The sequence below is a fragment of the Sciurus vulgaris genome (assembly GCF_902686455.1).
Source record: "Sciurus vulgaris genome assembly, chromosome: 1".
Taxonomy (NCBI): domain Eukaryota; kingdom Metazoa; phylum Chordata; class Mammalia; order Rodentia; family Sciuridae; genus Sciurus; species Sciurus vulgaris.
Window position 1 is genome coordinate 24,267,821 of NC_136461.1, and position 20,769 is coordinate 24,288,589.

The 20,769-nt window shown below is 45.6% G+C and overlaps 1 protein-coding gene across 6 annotated transcripts; it reads left to right on the forward strand.

Moving 5' to 3' along the window:
- The first annotated feature begins 189 nt into the window (after nt 1-189).
- On the forward strand, nt 190-20,496 carry ZSCAN20 (zinc finger and SCAN domain containing 20). Of its 6 annotated transcripts, none has more exons than XM_079131470.1 (8): nt 190-272; nt 6,956-7,474; nt 11,673-11,859; nt 12,318-12,394; nt 12,681-12,762; nt 14,374-14,631; nt 16,177-16,605; nt 17,287-20,496. In XM_079131470.1, the coding sequence occupies exons 2-8, from the start codon at nt 7,064-7,066 to the stop codon at nt 18,540-18,542; spliced, it is 2,700 nt and encodes an 899-aa protein (XP_078987596.1). In that variant the 5' UTR covers nt 190-272; nt 6,956-7,063; the 3' UTR covers nt 18,543-20,496. The 6 variants fall into 6 exon arrangements, with proteins under 6 accessions (XP_078987596.1, XP_078987597.1, XP_078987595.1 ...); XM_079131471.1 differs by having other exon boundaries at nt 16,180-16,605; nt 17,287-20,495; XM_079131469.1 differs by having other exon boundaries at nt 14,374-15,060; nt 16,180-16,605; nt 17,287-20,492.
- The last annotated feature ends 273 nt before the right edge of the window (nt 20,497-20,769 follow it).

Sequence of the window (20,769 nt, forward strand, 5' to 3'; positions counted from 1 at the left end):
CAGGATCGAATCAGGCCACGCCCCAGGCAGTGGACCTGTTCCGATTTGTTCTGGTGCTAGTCTCCGCGAGAAGCTGACATAGCTATTGGCTGACGACGTCTGAAAGACCGCAACAGAGGGAGCCGCCCCCTGGCGCTCGCGCGGTTTCTTCTGGGAGTTGTAGTCCTAGAGTCTCCATTCCTGGGGTGGCGCCGTCCGGACTCCGCGTCCCAGCATCCCCTGCGCAAGCTCTGGAGCACTTCCGCCCTGTTGTGAAGTGGGTGTCTCGGTGGGTGAGTCCGGGTGGCGGGGCGGGGGCAGCTGAGACTCAGGCACTGGGCTGGAGGCTTAGGAGGTGGAGGTGTCACAGGGGGCCGGGGAGGTGAGCGGGGAGATAGAAGTGTATGCGTGGGGGTGGCGGGTGAGGGGCGGTCAGAAGATGCAGCGTCCGGAGATGGGACGGGTCACAGAGGGGTCGGGGGTGAGAAGGGACATGGAGGGCCCTGGGAGTTGGGGGTGTTAGAAAGGTCTGTAGGGGAGACGGCAGAGGGAGGCCTTGGAGATGGGAGAGTCACTTAAGGGTCTGGAGATCACAGAGGGGAGGATAGAGGTTTCTGGGCCCTTGGCAAGAAGTGAAGATTAGAGGGCCAGAGCTGGGAGCCCGACAGTAAAAATAGTTTCATTCTCTACCTACCCGCCTAGAACTAACATAGGTAATTTGATCTCCTAGAACCCGGGGGCGGGGGAGCGGGGACGGCTATTGTGTCCTGCCTAAACCTGCACTTCTTTCCTTAGGCCCCATAGAAGTAAATGGCACCATCATCCACTTTACCTACCTGCCTGCCTACCTACCTGTTTACTTCACCCTCTGATTCATTCCACTTGCGTTCTTCCACATCCACGAATCTTTCAGTTTCTCTAATGTCTTGAATCTGCCCCTTTCTTGTCAGGGTATTTGCAGAAGCCTTCACCTTTTCACTTACCCAGCATGGACAGACACATTGCAGCTGGTGTGATCTATTTGACCCACAAATCTGATTATACTTTCTCCTGCTTAAAAACCATCACGTGTTGAATTAAGTCCATACAGCCTGATATTCTGGACCTTTCATAAACTCCCTCTGTAGCCTAACCTTCACTGCAGGTCTCTTAAGGTTTTCTGGGTGCCCTGGGCAGGCCGTTTGATTTTCCACAATTATGTATGCTGTATTTTGTACTTAGAATATATCCTCCCATCCAGTTCTCTGCCAAGAGAACCACTCTTCAAGAACCAACTCAACTGTTACTTTGTTCAGTTCCTTTAAGCAGATTGTCACCTCCAGTGCCCATAACCTCTCTTACTGTATTGACCTCATTTAATTTAATTATCTGTGACTTTTTTTTATCTCTTCCATTAGAGTGAGCATGTCCAGGACAGGAACAGTGTCTGAGTCATTTCATTTCCCCGTTGCTTGCCCAGAGCAGTAAACTCTTGATATAAATCATGTAAATCAGTAAATTCTTGGTGAATGTGTGAATAGAGGCCATTGGGGTAAAGCTTTATTATACCAGGCTTGAAGAGATTGCTACTTTCAGTAGATTTCCAGTGATATGAGATTTATTCTTCTCCTGCCTGTTGGGTCTGGCTTTTGGAAGCTGAGGCTGATTCAATAGCAGTCAGAGTTTAAGCCAGGGGTGGCTGATACAAGGATTGTGTGTTGCACTTCCTCTTCCTGTGTCCCTGACTATCATGGCTAATTGGTCACAGCACATACTCATATGGATCTCATATGCCTCAGCACATTACTCAAGGCAGCCACTTAAGTTGATTAAAGTTGGTGCTTTAAATGAAACCTGTTTGCTGTCCCTGGTTTAAGCCCCTAACTGTGAGGTCAGTCTGCTTTAAGCCATAGCTTGGACCATTAGCCTAATGGACCTGACAGGCCTTGGGAGCCCCTGGTTCCTTTCTGTTGGGAGGTCCCATCCTCATGTTCATTGTGTGGGCTCCTCACGCCCACATCCATCCTCTGCCTCAGGAGCCAAGGTGCTTCTTGGCTTCCCTGTGCTTGTAAGGGGATCCTGATTTTGATGATCATCAGCACCTCTCCCTCTTCCCTTGGGAGAATCTCTGTTCATTCTAGGTCCTCCTGAATATTGGAAGAGGCCTTTGAGGTTAACTAGCTGAAAGGTGGCAAAGTGGCAGTCTTCTGAATGAAGTCTGTCATCATACTTTATTCTTATGGCATTTGAAACAGTTTTGGTTGCTGTTTAAGTCAGCATTTGCATTTATGTGACCAGAATATCTGACAAGAAAAACTTAAAGGAGGAAAAGTGTATTTTGGCCCACGGTTTCAGAGGTGCAGTTCACAGTCACCTGACTCCATTGCTTTGTGCCTGAGGTGAGGCAGAACACCATGGTGGAAGGGTGTGGGGCAGGAAAGCAGCTCAGGACACAGTAGTCAGGAAGCACAGAGGGAAGGAAGGAGTGGAGGAGAGAGAGAGAGAGAGAGGGAGGAAAAGGGAGAGGGGAGGGGAGGGAGAGAGAATATGCACCCTTGAGCTAGCTAGCTCTGTTTACCAGAGACAAAATATAAACCCCAAAGTCATGTCCCCGGTGACCTACTTTGCCCAGCCACACCCTACCTGCCTATAGTTACCACCCAGTTAATCCATATTAGTGGACTAATGCACTTAGGTTATAACTCTTATTTCATTTCCGAATACACTCTTGCATTGTCTCACACATAAGCTTTTGGGGGACACCGCATATCTAAATCATAACAGTTTCTAACATTTAAAAATTCAGAGTTCTCGCTTCTCTTGGAAAAACTGGAAAGTGTAGGAACACTCTGGGTCTATATTCCCCCTGGACCCACCCAGTGTACTTCACTCATTTACTCATTTGTATTGCCAGGCATCTGCAGCCATTTAAACTCATAACCACTGATTCTAATTTCCCTGCTATGCCTTGTTCTACCCCTATCACACTATTTAGTGAACTTGTGAATTGGGCCAGACTAACCTGCAGCCTGGATAGGCAGCTGCAGGGGCTTCCTGACTTGTTTGAAGTGACAGCTGATAAGTGGCAGGAGTGATGTAGAACCCCAGTTTGCCTGCCTGTTCTTTCTGCTCTCCCATACCTTATCCTCAGGAGTTGGGAAGACTAGCAGACATACACAGCTATGTGATGTGGTTAAGAAAAGTGATTATGGAGAGAATGGTTCTGGGCCTAAATCCTAACTCTGCCACTTACTAGTTGTGTAACCTTACATAAATCTTTTTTGTAGAGACTCAGTTTTCCTGTCTGGGTATATTGGGAACCTACTGTATCAGAGAATTACATTCTGAAATCTTCACAGAAGGTGAAAAATCACATTTAGCCCCAAATCACAGCTTGAAAATCCTTTGGCAAGAAGCCATTTCAGAAGCCAACACATTCAGCCAGCACAGCTGGATTTTCTTGTGTGAATATTAGAAGAAAGAGTTGGCTTGTGTTAGGGACTGTGCTGTGTGAAAGATACTCAGTGGACAGAGGCTCAAGGGAACTAAGATTAGCATATTCATGGGTATCATCACCATGTGCCCACTCTGGAACAGAAACGGTGAATGCAACTGGTTGCACTATTTAAGTATCCTCTTTCTTTCTGTAGTAGAATGGACTGTAGCTCAACACTAGTAGCACCCCACTTGCTTGCCTGGAAAAATGGGTGAGAATGTGAACATTAAGCCCTTAGGCACCTGGTAAATGTATACTCTAAGAGATTGTTGATCCTAGGGAGACCTGGATATTCCTTGGAGGCTCAGGACTGAGGAATGCCATCGTCCATTTTCTCTTGGTTATCTGTGTGAGTCACCCTGCTGTTGACTGTGTTGGCCTCCCTCTCCCCACAGTAGGCTGCTGTCCATATTTGTCTAAGAAAGGAGTGGAAAAGGTTGATATGTGGACCTGGGTCTTTCTAATTTCTATTTCTAACTAACCTTCGGAATTTCAAGTCTTCCCAGAAGGTACCAACTCTCTGAGACTCAGGGCTTTGGGCCCTATAGAACTACCAGTTACCTGTTGTGTTGCCTTTTTATGCAAGAGCACAGATATCTTTGCTTGCTTACTCATTGTCTCTTAGTATACTGCTAGCTTCCATGAATGCAGGGACTGTCTGTCCTAGCTACTGGCAGATCTCCTCTAGCTCCCAGTACAGTGCAGAGTACATACCTGATACTGTGTGAGTGACTGGTGAGTTAGTAGTTGGGTGAGACAGTGACAGAAATGTGTCTAGACTAGTGTGCATCAGTAAGGCTGTGGTGTAAAAAAATTCATGAAAAATTAATTCTTTAATTTAATATAAACAAGAGATCCTCCATAGCTCCTTAGGCTGTCCACCCCACTTCTTGTGGTGCTAGATGAAACCCAGGGCTTCACATGTGCTAGGCAAATACTCTACTGCTGAGCTATAGCTCCAGCCCTCATTAGGATTTGATATACCAGATTTACCATTTTAATGGTAAAATTTTTTAATGGTCCTGTGTTATGATTTGGGTACGAGGTGTTCCCCAAAGCTTGTGTGAGACAATGCTAGAGTGTTCAGAGGTGAAACGATTAGATTATGAGAGCTGTAACCTAATCAGTGGATTAATCTACACTGATATGGATTAACTGGGTGGTAACCGTAGGCAGGCAGGGTGTGACTGGAGGAAGTAAATTACTGGGGGTGTGCCTTTGGGGTTTATATTTTGTCCCTAATGAGCAGAGCTCTATTTTACTTCCTGGTTGCCCTTTTCTGAGCTGCTTTTTCTCTACCACACCCCTCCTCCATGATGTTCTGCCTCACCTTGGGCCCAGAGCTATGGAGTCAGCTGACTGTGGACTGAACCTCTGAAACTGTGAGCCAAAATAAACTATTTCTCCTCTAAGCTATTCTTGTTGGGACTTTTGATCACAGCAGTGAAAAGCTGACTCAAATATCCTATTTATCAAATACTGTTTTGGGCATTGTGGATACAGAACTGAGTAAGAATCATATTGGTCATGGTAATACAGTCTAATGGGACTGTCATATATAGGAATAGGTGACTACAATAATGTAGAATAACATGTATCTTAGAGTTATATACCAGCCACTTTGGGAACAGGATCAAGGAGGCATTTCTGGAGAGTGGGGATGGGAGTGAGGCATGACAAGGGCATGTGAAGCAACTCTGATCAAAGAAAGCGACATTTGGGCTGGTACCGATGGATGACCCTGATGCTGCCAGATAGCCATGAGTTGTGCTCCTAGCCTCTTGCTAAGTATGTGAGGTCTTTAAGACAAGTCTTTAGTTTTTAGCATGCTTGTCTTGTTTCCATATAGCCTGGTCAGATGGTCTAAAATATAAAATGCCACCCTCCCTTCACTCTTGGTTCAGCTACTTCCATTTGGGAGTAGCCAAAAGCCTTCTTTGAGGAGGAATGATTTATGTCATCTGGACTTGTCACAAAGAGCTCATTTTCTCAGACAGCCCAGCATGGGTGTCATCAGAGAGGCTGTAATCTCCTTGGAGACACATGTGCATATGTCCCTCTAGTACAACACAGAAAGTGGTAAGTGTCTTGGGGAGATGGAACTAAAGAGGAGAAAGGAATTCCTTCTGGCGTGAGGAGGAAGGTCATTTGTTCTTTATTGTGCACAGAAAGGCATTAGTTGTGATCCTTGCTTCATGACACACCATCATTAAACATTCATGACTTCACTATCTGTTGAGTGTGCTGAGCACTGTACTAGATCCCTCTGAAGCTTATGATCTAGTAGGTAAGGTAATACAATAAAGGAAGATCAGGGTCATGGAAGAGTAAACAAGATACCGTCGAAGTTTGTGGCTGAGATGGAATCTTGTTTCAGGGAAGGCCTTGTGGAGAAACTGCAGTTTAAGCACACACTGAGCTAGGTGAAGAAGGGGAGGAAACTTCACAAAGGAGACCACAGCATGGGAAGGGTTCCCAAAGTGACACATTGTGCGAACTGCAAGTTGTGCAACTGGAAGATTCTGACTATTGGGCGCATGGGAGAGAGATGAGATTGGAGACATGGGCAAGGTTTACAATTTCTCCTGAAGGAAAAGGAGATCATGGAAAGGTGTTTAGTAGAGAATTGACATGGTCCTATTTTGATCTAGTCTGGAGACAGTGAACCAGAGGTTGGGGTGAAGTGGGGAGGGAGAGCCATTAATTGTGAGGCTGATCAGGTGAAAGACATGATTCTCTGAACTGAGGTGATGGTACTGGGGAGGCAGATGCCAAGTGGAGACAGCTTGCTGATGAGTTGGGTGGGGCACCTTGGAGAAAGGATGGTGAGGTTCCTGGTGTGGATAACTTGACGGAAGGTGGTACCTTCACTAAATAGTGAATTGAAGAAGATGGACAGGTTTGCAGGACAAATTGTTTTTGACCTATTGAATTTTTGGTACCTAAGGAATACTCAAGTGGAAATGTCATACAGGTATTTGGATGTTGGGGGTCTAGAGATCTGGAGATAGTCCTGGCTAGAGTTTTGAGAGTCATCAGTTTGGAGATGCTGAATAATACTAGATGGGTGGAGTGACCAGTGGGGGCAGTGTAGAGAGGGATTTTACACGGAGATATCCTTAGAGGAATACCAAGTTCTAAAGGCTCAGAATGAAAGACTTTATGGAGTGATGACATTTGGAGCCCAACTTGAAGGAAGGTTAGATTTTGGACATGTGTAGAAGGGATGAGGGTAGGGCAGAACTAGGTCATGGAGGCCTGGGTTGCTAGGATAGGGCATTTAGGCATGTCCCAAAGGATTTAGCACTATGCTGTCTTCCTCCAGAGTGTTGCTGCTGGCTGTGGTGCCACTTCACGGTCTCACTTCCTGCCTGTGGGAAGGGAGCATCTCTTAGTGCCCACGTGCCTTGCAAAGGTGGTGGAATATATGGGGGGAGTGAGGAAAGTGAGGCTCCCAGGTCCTCTTGCTCACTGAATTTTCTGTCTTTTCTACCTTCACAGCCTGAGGGGGGAGCTCCTCTCCCAGAAGCCCTTTGAAGGATACACTGCAGACTCAGGAAGCCACTGGATAAGGATAGCCCACCTGACGTGAGGCATCCTGGCCTGATAATGGCTGTGGCCCTGGAATCTGAGACCCAGGCCTGTCCTACTCCAGAGCCTGAAGATCTCCTTATTGTGAAACTGGAGGAGGACACATGGGGGTCAGAATCCAAATCTCGGGAGAAGGACCATGACCTTGGCCCTGAGGCCTCCCGCCAGCGCTTCAGGCAGTTCCAATATAGGGATGCAGCTGGACCCCACGAGGCCTTCAGCCAGCTGTGGGCTCTCTGCTGTCGTTGGCTGAGGCCAGAGATCCGCCTCAAAGAGCAGATCCTGGAGTTGCTGGTGCTGGAGCAGTTCCTGACTATCTTACCCAGGGAGGCACAGACCTGGGTGCAGGCACGCCATCCTCAGAGTGGGGAAGAGGCAGTGGCCCTGGTGGAAGATTGGCACCGAGAGGCCCGGGCTACCGGACAGCAGGTGAGGCAGATATTCTGTTTTCTAAGAAGCCAGCTGGGCAAGAAAGTGGGGCTGGGACTAGGTTAATAATTGCCAAAAATAATAATTATTGAGCAACTGATATTTACTGAGCACTGCTATAAAGCAGGTGCTGTTCTAATTGCCTTACATGTACTAACTTAGTTCTGTCAACAATTTAATGAAATATGTGCTATCATACTAATTTTACCAGTGAGGAAATGGAGGCAGAGAAAAGATAGGTCATACGGCATCTAGATTTGAACTTGGACAGTCTGACTGTAAAACCTGCATACCTGGGGCTGGGGAGATAGCTCAGTCGGTAGAGTGCTTGCCTTGCAAGCATGAGGACTTGGGTTTGATCCCCAGCACCGCCAAAAAAAAAAAAAAAAAAAAACCTGCATACCTGACCACTCCAAACTGCCTCCCAGATGGTGTGGTATTATGTTTCATGTTTAGCACTATCTTTTTACATATGCGATCTCTGGACACTTAGGGCAGTGATGTAAGTAAACAGAAATAGTAGTAGTATTCTCATTTTATAGATTGAATCGAAGGCCACAAAAGTCAGATGGCTTACAAGAGCTTTAACCTAGATCCTTGTGTTCCAGAGTCATTGTTCTTTCTAATACACACAGATGCTTCATCTGCAAACTGTGGGAATTAAAATATCTTTCAGTTGTGAGGCTCAGATGAGCTATTAACTGACATTTTGTGGGTGCTCATTGTGTATCAGATTCAGTTCTAAGCTTTTTATTTGTATCCCTCATCTAATTAACCCAGCAGTCCAATAAGGTAGGTACTGTTATGGATGCCATTTTCCAAACAGGTTAACAGAAAGAGAGGTGACTTGCCCATGTATATATATTGCTAAATGGTACAGCTAAGAAAAGTCAAAGTATTGTGGATTTAACATTACAGTTTCAAAAATTTATAAGCACTGATATACGTAATTTTGTTATGACATGGCCTTCGAATACTGCTTTGAAGCTGGCATCTGTAGAACAGATCCTTGAGCTGGCTGAGGGCTGCGTCATCCATCCAGAACACTCACCTAAATACAACCTCAGGGCTCTCTACTGGTTATAGTCAGAAATGCTTGTGATGTGCTAACCACATTTCACTGGGGACCTAGTAGGTCTGAGAGTATATCCTTGTAAATGGCAGGGTTTTTCTTCACATTTAGACCATAAAATACTGAAAGACGTGAGAATGGGGGAAGAAAGGGTTAAGGTCTGTGGCTTTGCACTTGGGATTCCAACAGCAAATTCAGCTAATTGAAGATACAAAAAGAATACTTAGAGTCACAGAACCAAGTATGAGAGTGTGTTAGTTTTAGGATATTCCCCTCCCGTATTTCTTTTAAAGAATATAGCTATTTGTCTTAAATGGCAGTGAAGAAACAAATGGAAGTCTTAGGACTTCAGAGCTGGAAGATGAAGAAATAGTTTTAAATTCTGAGAGATGAGAGTTGTTTTAAATCAAGGTCTTTTTTTGATTCTTCATCTGTAAAATCAGAGGATTGGACTGGACCAAAGGTTCTCAATGCCCCTGTGAGCTGACCAAAGGTTGAACTGTTTCTAAAGTTGAAAAAAGTAAGGTATCGGGGTTGTTTATAGTATTCCTTTATTATTCTTTTAATGTCTGAGGGACCTGCAGTGATGTTCTCTCTTTCATTTCTGATATTAGTAAGTTGTGTCTTTAGTTTTATTTTATTAGCCTGACTAGACACTTACTGGTGTTATCAATGTTTTCAAAGAACCAGCTTTTGGTTTTATAGATTTTTTCTCTTCCTGTTTTTAATTTCATTGATTTCTACTCTTATTTTTTAGTATTTCTTTTCTTCTGATTTTTTAGATTTAATTCTCTTTTCTTTTTCTAGATTCCTAAAGTGAAAGCTAGATTATTGATATTAGATGCTATATGCAAGAAGTACTATAAATTTCCCTCTTAACCCTGCTTTTGGTGCATCCCACAAACTTCCATAAGTTAGATTTTTCATTTAGTTCACAATATTTTAAGATTTGTTTTGAGATTTCTTCATTGACCTGTGTATTGTTTAGATATAGGTCGTTTAATCTCCAAGTATTTTGGGATTTTTCCAATTTTCTGTTACTGATTTCTAGTTTAATTACATTGTGGTCGGAGAATAAGCATGTGATTCTATTCTTTTAGACTTATTACAGTGTGTTTTAAGACCCAGATAGTGGTCTGTCCTAGTAAACAAATGTTTCATGTGAGCTTGAGGAGAATGTGTATTCTGCTGTTACTAGATGAAGTACTTTATAGATGTCCATTATCTCTCCTATTTTATTCCATTCTTGTGTCTTATTTCCCTCATAGTGCTATTTAGTTCATTGTTGTCTTTATTAATTTTCTGCCTGCTGGTTCTGTCCTTTCTAACAGAGGGTTTTAAAGTCTCCAACTGTAATAGTGGATTAATCTCTTTCTCCTACGGTTCTGTCAGTTTTTGCCTCACATATTTTGATACTTTGGAACATTCAGGGCTAAGTACATGTATATCTTTATGTGCATTAAGGATTGTTACATCTTCTTAGGGTACTGACCTTAGTATCATTTTGTAATGCCACTCTTTATTCCTTGGTAACTTTTCTTGCTCTAAAGTTTGCTGTATCTGAAGTTAATATAGCATCCTTCACTTTCATTTGATTAGTGTTCGCTTGGTATATCTTTTTCCATCCTTTTACTTTTTATCTATGTATGTCTTTGTATTTAAAGTAGATTTCTTGTAGACAACATATAGTTGGATCTTGTTTTTTGATGCACTGTAACAATCTGTATTTTAATTGGTACATTTGGAATAATAATATTTAAGGCGATTCTTGATGTAGTCAGGTTTATATTTTATAAATTCATATCTGACTGGTTCTGATGCTTGTTCTTATATTCTCTTCAGACTGTGTTTTTTGCCCTTTAGTATGTTTTGTAATTTTTTTTGTTGAGAGGTGGATAAAAGGAACCATGATAAATAGGCTTTTCATAATGTGATAAAGTGTCGGGGAGAGGGAAGCATTCTGTAGTTCTATGATTACGTCTCAGTCCTGTGGTGAGCCTGTACCCTGGACTCTGAACCTCACCAGTACTTCTCAAGTTCGTTTCCCTCTTTAGATGGAACAGATGGCTAGAGGAGACTGCACTTGGGTGTTTCTCATCCCTCATGTGGATCAGTAGAGGGATCTGGAGTTGGGTATTTCCTTTCTGTAAGTTAGGTTAGACCGTGGTAAACTATTATCTCCTGAGGGCAGGCCTGGTTAAGAAGAACAGAGTGCGCTGGCATATTTCAGAATGGTTCTTTTCCTGTTCTCTGCCAGAAGCGGGAGGCGATTTTTCTCTTTACTTTTATTGTGAGGACCTGGTACAGCTCTTGGAGGTAAAACTCACAACAGTACATATGTCCTCTCCCCTCCATGATGGGTTCCCTGGGGCTTTTACTCCCGGAGTTGTCTACACTGAGTCTTCAGCAGTTCATCAATTACAGTTGAGTTTTTTCTACCTGACACTGTTCCGGCAGAGATTTCTGCTCTGGTAAGTTGTGATTCTCTGAATCCACCTGTCTTATTTCTCCAATTTTGCGGGCAGCAGTGTGCCTTGTGACTCACTTCTCTGATGGATCTAAGAAGACTTATTGATTTTTCAGTTTGTTCAGCTTATAACCCATTGTTAAGTTGGAGTGGCAACTTCTCAGCTCTTATTCACTATCTGACTTTTTGCCTCCTTATTGTCATGTGAATCTACTTTTTTCTGTGTCTGTAATTATCATCCCTGGCATCAAAATCTTTGCTTAGGGATGATAATTGGAGAAACTGGGGTTGAGAACAAAGATTGTTTTTGAGTCCAGTCACATAATTCCATTATAATTATAACTACTTAAAAGCAGACAATTTTCTTGCTTGTGAATTCTTGAATGTCACAAACATTGTACGTGATTTATCTCTTTCTGAGTCAAAAATGCTTTGAATAGTGGCAGCCTTGTATAAGCCCAGTGTTGAACAAGCCAGTACTCATTTTATGGTATAAGTATTGGTCTTTTTACTGAAGTCAGTCTGATGGCTTTCTTCTCATCATACTTAAAGCCCTCTTTGAATCTTAAGAAGCCTATTAACCCCTGAACCACAGTCATACTCAAAGTGACATTCCCTGCCCTACCAAAGTGGGTCTTATTGAACTGATCTGTATGTAGGAACTGGAGTTTTGTGCAGAAGAGACCGGGTCCTTGAAGGCAGAGCAAGAATCTCAGAGCTTCAAGCTACAGCCAGCAGATCACTGGCCTGGGGGACAGACCCAGAAACAGTGTGTGAAGAACACTTGCCCAGACCTTCCCAAGCATCTCAATGCCAAGATGGCACCACGGCCCTTGAAAGAGAATGGTGAGTACCAAGAATCTGGGAACACCAGGGAATGAAGCCTTTTCTCTCAAGGAAGAGGGTTGGGTTGGGCAGTAGGGAGTAGTGCCAGGGGAGGAAGGTTGTGGAGAATTAAAGGCAAGGGATAGGATAGTGCCTAACAGACACATGGAAGGAAGGTAAGAAAGCATTGTAAGAGGAGGACGCTTTAAATGATGCCAGCATGCCCCACTATATCTATAGGCTGGGACTGGGATGGGTGGTGAGCACAGGTGCTCAGGGCTAGTGTCTCACCTGTGACACATCACCCAAGGCAGTTTAGGAACTCCATGTCCTGAAGGGAAGTAACAGGGGACCTCTGTACTGGCCACAGGAATAGCCTCAGTTTGATCCATGTCTAACCTTTGGAAAGCTGGATCTCAGGGGGAGGTGGATTTTGGGGAACCAGAGCTTGGGTTTCTGAGACTTTTTCTTTTCCTCAGCTGTCCTTACCCCTCGAGTCCCTACTGTCCCAAAGATGGGGAGTGTTGGAGATTGGGAAGTGACCGCTGAGTCCCAGGTAGGCTCTTATTTGTACTCCCTTCCTGCCATAGCTACTGCTGTGCTCTTACCCTCCAGTGCTCCTCCTCTGTGGCCTTTTTCCCGTTAAGGGGACAAGGCACAGGGCTTTAGCCTTTGCACCCTCCACCCGTGTACTGGGCCTCTCCTTGGTCTTGCTGCTGCTTGCTATGCTAGCCCTCACCTGTACCCTGTATTTCCTTGATCTTTCCTGGGGCCTCGTAGGGCTCTCAGGCCATTTTAAAGGATCAGTGATATTTGAGGTCCTTCTCTCATGCATCTCACAGGAAGCCCTGGGCCCTGGCAAACATGCTGAGAAGTTCTGCAAGGACCCCCCGGGAGGCGACTGTGGAAACAGTGTATGCCTGGGTAAGGAAGAACAAGCCCTGTTCCAGGGCGTAAGATGCCAGGTTTGGTACACTCAGTTTCCAAAGAGTTATCTGCCACTCCTTTAAGAATCAGAGCTCTGTGATCCCTGGAATTTCTGAGGTTGGAAGAAGACTTGGTCCTTGTAGCCAACATTGTTCCAGCAAGGAGAGAGTCTGCCTGGAGAGAGGCTGGCAGGCTGGCTTCTAAGACCTTGCCCTGTTGGCACTCATTTCCTGCAGGACCTTGGTACACTCACCACGGGGTGGCAGCTGGGTCAAGCCTGCCGCCTTAGAAATCTCATCTTTTCCAATCAGATGAGATCTGCCTCTCAGGGCAGATGCAGGTGAACTAAGCCCATGAGACCCATATTAAACCATAGTGAGAAATAAGTATCACATGCCTCAGAATGCTTGAAGCCCATGTGACCAGCACAGACTTCTTTCTCTATAGGTACATCTGCATGAGAAACCAAATAATAATGAGCCATTTCCCCTGGGATCACTTGAGGGGACTTAGACACTGATGGGGTGAAACAGACCGTGACAGGTCTGCCTTATGGTAACGTTAGATACTAGAAGCTTGCTGGCTACTTGCTTAACAGAGGAAACCCCCACACCCCTACTTTTTTAAATACAAGATATATGGTGAAAGTAGTGTTTTAAAGGAACCAATTTTGGGAAATGCTGAATTAGATTGTCTTCAAGCCTCTTTTTAGATCTAGATTTTTTTTCATCTACTTTTCAAATATCTAATTAAAGACTTTCCATTTGGTCAGGCCTGGGAACTGTTGGGAAGCTCCTTTAAGCGTAGCTAATGGAAAACAGGAGGGCATTTATTTTCTCACATTATTACAAGTCCGGGGGGGAAGTGCTCCCGCCACAGTACAAATTAGCTCAGCACAGCCCTGATGGACTCACATCCTTTCTCTCTGCCATCCTCAGGTCAGTTTCACATTAAAACTGTTCTGTCTCACGGTGATAGAAGGGATACCAGTGGCAATGGAGTCACAAGTTTCTTAGCAAGAGAGAGACTAACACACATACACACAGAATTCTTTCTCCAACAATGGAATTCAGTCTGATTAGGCCAGTTTAGGTCACATGTCTACTGTGGACCAATTATAGTCCCTTTTATATATGTCAAAACAGAAACAAGAAGAAAGCAAATGAACGAAGTCATCAGGTCACTTACCGTTTCTGTCTGGTCAGAGTCCTGTTACTTCTAGTTACGTCTCTCCAGCCCTTTAGACACGTTAAGGGATTAGTATGGGAATCTCTCAGAAACCTCTTATCAGGAAAGGTTATAAGTTTCAGGGACAGCCAGATGCGGTGGCACATGCGTATAATCCCAGCAGCTCAGAGGCAGGAGGATGGCGAGTTCAAAGCCAGCCTCAGCAACTTAGCAAGACCCTAAGCAACTCAGTGAGATCCTGTCTCTAAATAAAATACAAAATAGGGCTGGGATATGATTCAGAGGTCAAGTGCCCCTGAGTTCAATGCCTGGTATCGTCTCCCTCACCCCCACAAAAAAAAGTTTCAGGGACATTTTGGACAAATACTTTGTTCAACAGATCATGTCTACTCAGTCATTTCTCTTCTTTGTTTTGTGTAGGAGTTCCCATTTCAAAACCAAGTATCACTTCCCAGCGAGAGCAAGGACCAGAATTTTGGGGTCTAAGCCCTATAAATTCTGGGAAAAGGAACACTGCTAATTATAGCCTGGACAACGAACAGGCAAAACCAGCTCAGGCATCGGCCTGGAGGGACTCAGGGGCCTGGGAAGAACAATGCCAATGGGATGTGGAGGACACGAAGGTGTCAGGTGTCCACTGGGGCTATGAGGAGACCAAGACCTTCCTGGCAATTTTGAGTGAGTCTCCTTTCTCTGAAAAGCTCCGGACTTGTCACCAGAACCGCCAGGTGTACCGGGCTATTGCAGAGCGGCTAAGGGCACGGGGCTTCCTGCGGACACTAGAACAGTGTCGCTACAGGGTCAAAAACCTCCTCCGGAATTATCGGAAAGCCAAGAGCAGCCACCCTCCAGGGACCTGCCCCTTCTATGAGGAGCTGGAGGCCCTGGTGAGAGCTCGGACAGCCATCAGAGCCAGAAATGGCCCAGGAGAGGTAGTGGCACTCCCCAGGCTGGGGGATAGTGACGCAGAGATGGATGAGCCGGAGGAAGGGGGCTGGGAGCCTGAGGAAACAGCGGAAGATTGTAACGGTGCTGTCCTAGCCACTGATGGGTCTGTCCAGGGGCCCAGGATTCCAGGGGGCCGAGCTCTGCTCCAGAGTCGTATTGGTAAGAACATGGGGTTTGACCAGATGTAGATTGCAACCCTGCCACCAGCCAGCCAGGCTGCTGCTCCTGGGGTCAGGGCTCAGACTGAGTCTGGATTGATGACACTAGAATAAGGTGTAAGTTCCTTTGGTCGTCCTCAGACTTCCACTCTCTTCTCCCATGACAAATTTATCCTTGCTGAAGTTTTCTTAGAGAAGCAAACAGTTCTAATGCTTGACCTTTAAGAGAGAATCCAGTATTTCCCAAAGTGTCATAGGTAATATGAAGATGATTGTAGGTGTCACATTAGTGAACTTTTAATTGTAACAGTATGTATTTCTCTTAATGTATGAGTACATCAGCCTGTGATTTCATAGCTAGTGAATTTAGGTAAAGAAAGATAGTGAGTGAAATATTGAACAGAGAGAACAAAAATCAGGACAGGGTAGGTTCAAACAGTCATTGTGTGACAGATCCCCAGTCAATGTAAAGATGCAAATACTGAAGCCCGAGAGATGAAGCATGTTCCTTATAGACGCACAGAGGTATGAGTAGGACACGTAGCTCCTGCCTGCTAGTTTCATGTGGTTTTCCCTCCCCCATGCTGCCTCCCTGGGCTACATCACTCACCTGTAGAGGATCTGAGACCAGACCATCTCCTTTTCATTCTTCCACAAGAGAGGAAAAGGCATCCACAGTTGGACTCTGTTGCATGATTATTTGAAATCCACTGATGCCTCTGATCTTCAGGGATCATTAGCATCCATGTTTTGTTAAAGGAGTGTTCATAAAGGAAATAGAGGATGTGTATTGATTGGATGTGGGGAGAATCTCATGAATCCCAGCTACCAGTCAGCTGAAGCCAAGGGAGTCAGTCACTTGGTATAATCGATATAATTCATATTATATGGCCACCAAAGTCCCCTCCCCTTCTGCAAGACTCCAGGTGTTAATAGGATCTTCTGGAAGGAGTGGGGCAGAATGTTCTGGCCAACTTTTCCAGCATAATCTTGAGAAGCAAGAGTGTATTTCAAGGCATCTGGATAGTTTTTGAGATGCTGGTGTTTTAGGTATTTAGAGGGCAGGTGATCCTAGTCTCCTTAAATCTAATGTCTCTGAACTCTTCTCTCTTGACAGCAGGTGTGCACTGGGGCTATGAGGAGACCAAGGCCTTCCTGGCAATTCTCAGTGAGTCCCCATTCTCTGAAAAGCTTCGCACCTGTCACCAGAATAGCCAGGTGTACCGAGCCATTGCAGAGCGGCTGTGTGCACTGGGCTTCCTGCGGACACTGGAACAGTGTCGCTATAGATTCAAAAACCTCCTTCGAAGCTACCGGAAAGCCAAGAGCAGCCACCCACCAGGGAAGTGCCCCTTCTATGAGGAGCTGGACTCGCTGATGAGGGCTCGGACTACAGTCAGGGCCATGGAGACTGTCGGGGAGGCCACAGGTCTGCCCAGGTCTGGGCAGAGAAGTACTAAGGCTGATGACCAGGAGGACTGGGATGAGACAGCAGATGAAACTGCCATCAAACCACCAACCCCATGTCCTAAAACTCCAGACACAGGTAAGCTGGGAGTCACTGGATGTCCACAAAGTCTGCAGGTATGTAGGAAGTGGGGAGCCAGGCTTGGAATCTTTTTTGTTTCAAAGCTAGAAAAGAGAATAGGATTGAATGAAAAAAGAATTTGTGCTTTGCTCTGATTATCATCTCTGGTTCAGTGTGTTCCCCCACATGAGATGGTTAGTCTTGCTTTTACTGGGATGCATCTGGGCAGTTATAGAATGATTCAATCTTGTGTGACACGAGGATCCACTGAAGGTACTAAAAGGAGGAAGTACTGAGATAGGGGAGTACAGGGATAGGGCGTTGGCAGGGGAAACTGACTGGCCAACAGCTTGGCTGGCCTTGTTTCCCTTGGTGGAGTTACCAAGCCCCAGACTGTGTTCCTCAGTTTTGCAGGTTTAGAAACATGTGCAGGGCTGGGGTTGTAGGTCAGTGGTAGAGCACTTTGATCCTCAGCACCACATAAAAATAAATAAATGATATATTGTGTCCATTTGCAACTAAAAGTATTTTTTAAAAGAAGTTTTAGAAACACATGCATGCACAAAGACTTGATCATATCACGTTAGTCACTTTTCCATGATGTGAGATGTGAGGTACAACTTCATGGTAGCCATGTTCACAAGTCACAAGATACAGATACATAAATAAATGCTAACTGATTTCCATCCATTCTTTCAGGTTTTGAGTTGAGGCATGAGGACGAAGACCAAACTTCAGAGCAGGACATTTTTGAGCATTTGCCTGGAGCCTTATCAAAGTGCAGCTCTGCAGCTGTATGCCCCCCTCGTGGCTGGGAAGAAGACAGTGAGAATGAAAACGAAGGTGAAGGGTCAGGGGGAGGTCCTCCCCAGGAGCAGTGGGAAGGGTGCTCTTCTGAGGAGGACTTGGAAAAACTCATCGACCACCAGGGCTTGTACCTCGTGGAGAAACCCCACAGGTGCGACACCTGTGTGAAAAGCTTTAGTCGGAGCTCCCACTTCATCACCCACCAGCGAACCCACACAGGTGAGAAGCCCTACACATGCCTGGAATGTGGAAAAAGCTTTAGTGACCGCTCTAACCTCAGTACGCATCAGAGAATCCACACTGGAGAGAAGCCCTACAAATGCCTTGAATGTGGGAAAAGCTTTAGCGACCACTCCAATCTGGTCACTCACCAGAGAATCCACACTGGGGAAAAGCCCTATAAGTGTGGGGAGTGTTGGAAAAGCTTCAACCAGAGCTCAAACCTTTTGAAACATCAGAGAATCCACTTGGGAGGAAGTCCTAACCAGTGTGGTGAGCCTGGGGAGAGCCTCGGCCAGAGCCCGTCTCTTGGTGCTGCCTGGAGGGATTCCACAGAGGAGACCTCTGAACAGCCTCACGGTGTCGGTACAAACTTGAGCTCACCTGGGCCACACGGCACCAACTCAGGGGAGAAACTGTATCAGTGCTCTGAATGTGGGAGGCGCTTCTCAAAGAGCTCTGCCCTCATTAGTCACCAAAGAATCCACACGGGAGAGAAACCTTACGAGTGTGCCGACTGTGGGAAAAGCTTCAGTAAGAGCTCCACCCTGGCCAACCACCAGCGGACCCACACGGGTGAGAAGCCGTATCGCTGTGTGGACTGTGGCAAGTGCTTCAGCGAGCGCTCCAAGCTCATCACACACCAGCGGGTGCACACTGGGGAGAAGCCCTACAAATGCCTGGAGTGTGGGAAGTTCTTCCGGGACCGCTCCAACCTCATCACTCACCAGAGGATCCACACAGGAGAGAAGCCGTACAAGTGCAGAGAGTGTGGGAAATGCTTCAACCAGAGCTCCAGCCTTATCATCCACCAGAGAATCCACACGGGGGAGAAACCCTACAAGTGCACAGAGTGCGGCAAAGACTTCAACAATAGCTCCCACTTCAGCGCCCACCGGAGAACACACGCCAGTGGGAAAGCATCGTAGGAGACCTCCATATGTGCATATCCACATCTCAAGATCCTCAGATGGACGCTAGAGGGAAAACCTTCTCATTTTAAGCCTGGGGTATACCCAGGGAGTAATCTTGGTAAAAATCCAGGTAACTCAGAAGTGAATTACAAATACTAAGGATCCAGAATTGACGGCACTTTGTTTCTCAAGAGTAATTTGTTTTTCTCCTGTTAAAACTTACACAATCCTCAGGCTACCCTTATATTTGTTGTGTAAGAGCTTTATCGGTCAGTATTTGAGCCAGAATGGTAACGGAAGGGATTAGAGCTACATCAGTGGCCCTGACAGCAAGTCATTCGCTCAGAAGCCTTCATGCTGTCACGTGCACACACCCCATCAGCGAAGCTTCTCATACGTGGCAGTTTGCATTTGGGACATGTCCTTATAGGAAGACCTTGAGACTGGTGAGAAAGGAGCATAACTGAGAATCAGTGACTTAGAGTAGTCCACCACGAGCCCAGTGGAGTTGGAACAGCAGACACCATTACACAATCCTTATTCATCATAGCATAAGTAGCCAGTATTTATTGAGCATTTGCTCTTTGGTAGGCTCTGTGCTAAGCACTTTATGGACATCATCTCATTTAATCTTCACTACAGCTCCAGGAGATAGCTACTGATTTTCTCCCCATTTCCTGGAAGAGAAAATGGAGGCCTGCATTGGTCACACATCTGAAAGGGAGAGAGGGAGGATCTAGCCAGATGTGTCCCCAGAGTCTGAAGTGCTCCCAGTATTCCACAGAGTTCCCTTTTCCAGTAGGGCAGGTAACACAGGTGTCAGGATCTCAAAATGTGATCATTACTTAATGAATTTCCTGTTTAACAAATAAAGAAGCTGAAAATTCCTAAAAATGAATGGACCTGGAATGTTAATGATGAAGTGTTTGAACATGGCTGAGCTACTGTCAAAGCCCTTGATGTGAGTTTCCATCTTTAGAGTCATGGGGTAAGGGATGTGGGTGGATTAAGATTGGGAAAAACACATAACCAAAGTGATGCTTCTTCCAGTAAGATAGTGCTTCCAACAAGAGACACCACTTTGGTTACACATTGGCTGGGAAAGTAGGGTTTAAGTCTCCTTTTGGAGGGTCAGTCCTGCTTCTCATTACATAGGTTAAATCTCCTGGAACCTGGAGCTCCCTCCAGCACTCACCCCTGTGTTTTTGCCTGTTGAGGGCCCTTTCATTTGTGGTTGGTGGCAGCTTTCTTCCTAACCCCCTGCCAGGACTGAGGTGGAGAAGTGTTCCCTGCTGAGTGGGCTTTGAACCCAGTTCCACATTCCTGGTTCATGGCACCATTTTATCCTGAGCCCTCCTGTCTCATGCTTGCCTATGCAGATCAGCCTCACACAGGCAAAGTGAGAAGTTCACACATGAGTTTCTCATTTGCAGCACTTCGGCCCCAATCCTTAGAAGGATTTAAAAGTATTGACCAAGGACTTTGGCTTCCATAGGATTTTAAAAGAGAATTCTTCTCTTGACAACTGCCTGTGACATTGGAATACCATTCATCCCCTGGTTATTTCATGGCCTTGGGAAGTACCTAGCAGATAATGGATGTGATGGAACCTCTGTTCACATGTGAGTACTGTGAAGGAAGTGGAGGGAGCATTTTGCAAATTCACAGACTATTACTCCTTAACCCCTTCCCTGCTCTAGAACCTCCCTTCCCAAGGACCAGCCCACCAAGGGTCACTATCTGTCAACCCCTCCCCACTTCCCTTTCCTTCACCTTATCTTTGTGAGGCAGGCGTATGGGATGGGCCCTGGATTGAAACTAGCAGATGTCAGTAACTGCAATAAAATTTGATATGAAGAGCACCAAGAGGGAAGGAAGTGTCGCAATGGAGAGAGGAGTTGCTTGCTCTGGAATCACTATTCCAATATGTGGAATTACTGTGTTGTGCAATAGTGATGCAGGGTACAGATGAGGGACCATAAGCTTCTTAGTTCTACTGAGGTATAAAGTGGGTGGAGAGTGGGGGGAGCTGAGATTTGGAGGGGTTCTGGGGCAGGGTCACAGAGGACCTCACGTATGAGTGGAGCTTGGATACCAGGCTCCGGGTGACATGTTCAGCCCGAAGAGCCACCACTAGAAGGCAAGGGTCAGAACAGAGCAGTGGTTACTCTGAATTGGAGGGATGTTCTTGTGGGGCTTTAGGGTGGACTTGAAGACCCCAGGGTAAAGTTGGAATACCTTG